The sequence below is a fragment of the Diorhabda carinulata genome, chromosome X (assembly GCF_026250575.1).
Source record: "Diorhabda carinulata isolate Delta chromosome X, icDioCari1.1, whole genome shotgun sequence".
NCBI classification, from domain to species: Eukaryota; Metazoa; Arthropoda; class Insecta; order Coleoptera; family Chrysomelidae; genus Diorhabda; species Diorhabda carinulata.
This window is the reverse complement of record NC_079472.1, coordinates 36,181,580-36,185,642: the sequence shown is the minus strand read 5'-3', so window position 1 is coordinate 36,185,642 and position 4,063 is coordinate 36,181,580. Positions and strand designations below refer to the sequence as shown.

The 4,063-nt window shown below is 27.8% G+C and overlaps 1 protein-coding gene across 1 annotated transcript; it reads left to right on the top strand.

Annotated features, from left to right (window-relative positions):
- Positions 1-255: 255 nt before the first annotated feature.
- On the top strand, positions 256-3,862 carry LOC130901376 (zinc finger protein-like 1). The gene is made up of 5 exons (XM_057812740.1): positions 256-517; positions 574-685; positions 745-938; positions 1,740-1,981; positions 3,573-3,862. Exons 1-5 carry the CDS (start codon positions 416-418, stop codon positions 3,763-3,765), a joined length of 843 nt encoding a protein of 280 aa, XP_057668723.1. The 5' UTR covers positions 256-415; the 3' UTR covers positions 3,766-3,862.
- The last annotated feature ends 201 nt before the right edge of the window (positions 3,863-4,063 follow it).

Genomic DNA, 4,063 nt, shown 5'->3' with positions numbered 1-4,063 from the left:
AAGGAAACGGGCTGTGACGTCATTATTTTAAAATCGTAGATAATTTTTCCAAATCAAATTAATTAATAGATATATACAAAAGGGATTGAACTATTTCCCAAGTTTTTATGAGTATAATTGAAAATACTAGTACATTAGAAAATAATAATATCAAAGAATGAGTGAATTATGCATTCTATGGAGCTGGCAAAAGTATTTGTCATTTGACTTTGTTGTTTAAATGTCCGTTATGTCGGTTGCGTATATACAGTTTACATTGTTGTCAATTGCAGGTACTGTCAATTGTCACTTTACGTGGCCTACCCTTCTTTTATTGCCTTTCACCCAAGAACTAATGTTTTCAAGAAACTAAATAAGTCATATTAATCCATGGTATTCAATTCATATCTAAACTGTTAAATATATATATATTACAATGGGTTTATGCAAATGCCCAAAGCGACGTGTAACAAACCAATTTTGTTTCGAACATAGAGTTTGTGTTTGTGAGAACTGTATGGTAACAAATCACCCCATTGTAAGGTTTATGATACTTAATAAATTTTGTATAATTTTATATCAATATATTTTCAGTGTATAGTTCAGTCTTATCTACAGTGGCTACAAGATAGTGATTATAACTCAATTTGTGAATTGTGCAGTAAAGATTTGAATAGTGAAGACTGCATACGATTAACATGTTATCGTAAGTAATAACAAATTAAAAAAAATATGCTAAAGTATTCTGAATTCCTTTATATTTAGATGTATTCCACTGGTCTTGTTTGGATCATTTTTCAAGACAGTTACCACCAACAACAGCTCCCAGAGGATATACATGTCCCTCATGTAAAAGCCCTTTATTTCCTGCTTCTAATTTAATCAGCCCTGTTGCAGATGTTCTCAAAGAAAAATTGGCCGGAGTCAATTGGGCTAGGGCTGGTTTAGGATTGCCACTTGTAAGTAAAATTAGAAATTGCTAACATTTCAATTTTTTTTTACAAAATTAAATTTGTGAACTCCATCTTCTTTTCCTAAAAACTACTTTCTTGCTCCTGGATTTGGAATTTTTCAGGACAAAATAATACCGTTAACACACATCATTATGGTGCTTTCTAGTTGCTATTTTTTATTGCAGAGTTTTTTATTATATATTTTTTTCTACTTTTTATATGGTATAGATTATCTATGTTTCACACATTTCATAAGAAGTTACAGACATTTATGCAGGAATTTTTAAGATAAAAAGAATGTTGGGGAGTAAGAGTTATACAGTTCAAAAGTAGAACAATCATCATACAAAAAAACTTAATCTAGGATCGAGGAAATTTACTACAAAGAGAAAAGGAATAAAACAATATAATTTTATCAGAACACACAGATGGACAGGAACCATGAAAAAATGCTAAAAACAACCTTAAAAATAGCACAGAGACCCATTAACCACTGAGCTTTTTGACTTTCTGGGAATAATAAGAAAAAACATGATCCAAACAATTGGATGAATGTACCAAAATCAAGAACACAGTACATATTGTTTATGTTTAAAATATCTGCTTTTGACAAAACATTAATTATATTTCAATAGTTTCAATCTAAATATTTGAAAATGGAAACACATGAAACTCAAGTACATTTGATTATATGCAGGAGTTAATTCACTTTTTGCAATATGTACTATATCTCAGATTTTTTAATATATACAGTGTACATTTTAGTACAAATATTCCATAAATTTGTTATTTCTCTTATCTTTTTAGTTGTCTGAAGAAAGGGAAGTAAAAGCCACAGTAAATCATATGAATATGGCCCCGCGTATAACTTCAAGTCCTTCCCATTCCATTGTTTCTATGGATGAGGACAATAGAATAGGCACCTTTCAGAATTTTTCTAATCGTAGAGTGTTTCAAGATATTAGAGATATTAAACCTGATCGATTTGATCACGATGATAACAAGTACAAAAGAAAACCATTATCTGAACTTGTTGGAAATTGGTTCAAGTGAGTATATACGTCTTAATTTATAAATCTAACTATAGTTGAACTAGGAAATCATAAGACCTAATTTGAAAATATTATAATCTCATCTAAATATTATTTTCCTAAATTGGAATGTAACGATACCAAAGCAGTCCATTCTTTGTTAAAGAAATTATGGATAAACATAATTTAATATTTGATGATGTCATTCTTGTTTAAAGAATTATTTCATCAATATTATTGTATACTGGTTAAATGACTATTTATAATTTCCAAAAATTCAATTAGACTTTCTGAGACTTTTTTTCTTTATTTGCGAGATTGCTTCTTGGATACATTTTTGTTACTGAATTTTTAGATTAGTCCTAAACAATTAAAAAACATGCTTATTTAATGTCTCAAAATAATAATAAGGACAAGGAGTTATCACAGAAAAAAAGAAATTCGGAAATTTAATACTAATTAAATTGAATAATAAATAAAATATAAAAATTTATTCCATGAATGAGGCATAGATGAATCATAGACTGTAAAAAATATTATCGAATGGAAATAAAAGTGAACAAGCCTTTATCATGTGTTATTTCTTCTTCTTCTCTGGCGATACTGTCCTTTGAGAACCAGGGTCTTCTCAACAATTGACTGCCAATCTTTTCTGTCCTGAGCATGGTGCCTCCAACTTCAAACTCCTACCTGGTTCAGGTCCGCCTCAACGTCCTTCAACCAGCGAAGGCACGGTCTTCCTCTCATTCGCCATCCTCCAGGAACTCCATACATGGATCTACACTGGTATTGATCAGAAGACACCTCAGACACGCCCCCTGCATGAACGTCACCATTCATTCATTTATCATTCTCATAAACAGGGCCAACAATCTATAAGATCCAGTTACACATACAGGAGGCTACAGTGGATTTTCGACAATAGATGAAAGTACAATAATTAGTGATTAGCACAAGTTAAAGTTTTACTCATAGTATAATCCTTTTTTAAATAAACTGCATGAAAAACCTATAAATTGTCATAATGGTACAATGGAGAGGTTTTGTTTGAAAAAATAATCAACAAATTTCTTTTGGTTAGTTCTTAATCATCTCATAAATTTATAGTTTAATTACATGAGAGCTGCAACTTTGCTAGAAAAGTACTTTACCACACACATAAGATTGGTGATTAATGGTAGAAACACCTATATACAAATATTTCATAGGGTTAAAATTCTAAAATATTCATTTGTTTTCCAGTTGATATGTAATTGAATGAATTGTAATATAGAATTACATTAATGTTGTTTAAGTGGTATTAAATGTAACAAATATAATATATATATTATATATATATATATATATATATATATATATATATATATATATATATTATTATATATATATATATATATATAATATATATATTATATTTGTTACATTTAATATATATATATTAAATTTATATATATATTTATATATATATATATATATTTATATATATATTTATATTTATATTTATATTATATATATATATATATATATATATATATATATATATATATATATATATTATATATATATATATATATATTTTATATATATATATATGAGTTTTTTTTTGTAGGATAACTTTTGGTGCTCCGCTACGATCAAGAGGGAAAGTTTCAACATGTCGTTATTTTATATTGGCAATAATGGCCCTGTTTATTATTGTAACGTTTTTCTTTTTAATGTCAAAACTTCGTAGATATTCCATAGATGATGATCCAAATTTAGACATTGGACAAAATGCTTTTATTAAAGTTGGAGAACAATAATTAATTCCTCTAAAAAAAAATTATGTATGCTGTTTCTAGGATATTTAAGTTAAGGTTATTAATTGTGTATATATTGTTAATAAATGAAATTTTTCAAGATTTAATGTTTTATTTCATAGATATGATCCATCTATTCTGTACCGTGAATGTTCAATAAAATAACAATAACGTACAATTTTTGGCATTTAACGTGCAAAAAATTTCTACTCGTCACTTTTTACAATAATGCTAATCAGTTTGATGGGCCTTGTGGGGAATTTTAGACTCTTTGAAATTGCTTTAGTTTTTTGTGTAACTC

Bases quoted from the DNA above. Each gene is read 5' to 3' on its own strand.
- LOC130901376 (XM_057812740.1), top strand. From the start codon at position 416: ATGGGTTTATGCAAATGCCCAAAGCGACGTGTAACAAACCAATTTTGT. The intron at 518-573 runs GTAAGGTTTATG...ATATATTTTCAG, and splicing joins TGGTAACAAATCACCCCATT to TGTATAGTTCAGTCTTATCT. The intron at 1,982-3,572 runs GTGAGTATATAC...TTTTTTTTGTAG, and splicing joins CTTGTTGGAAATTGGTTCAA to GATAACTTTTGGTGCTCCGC.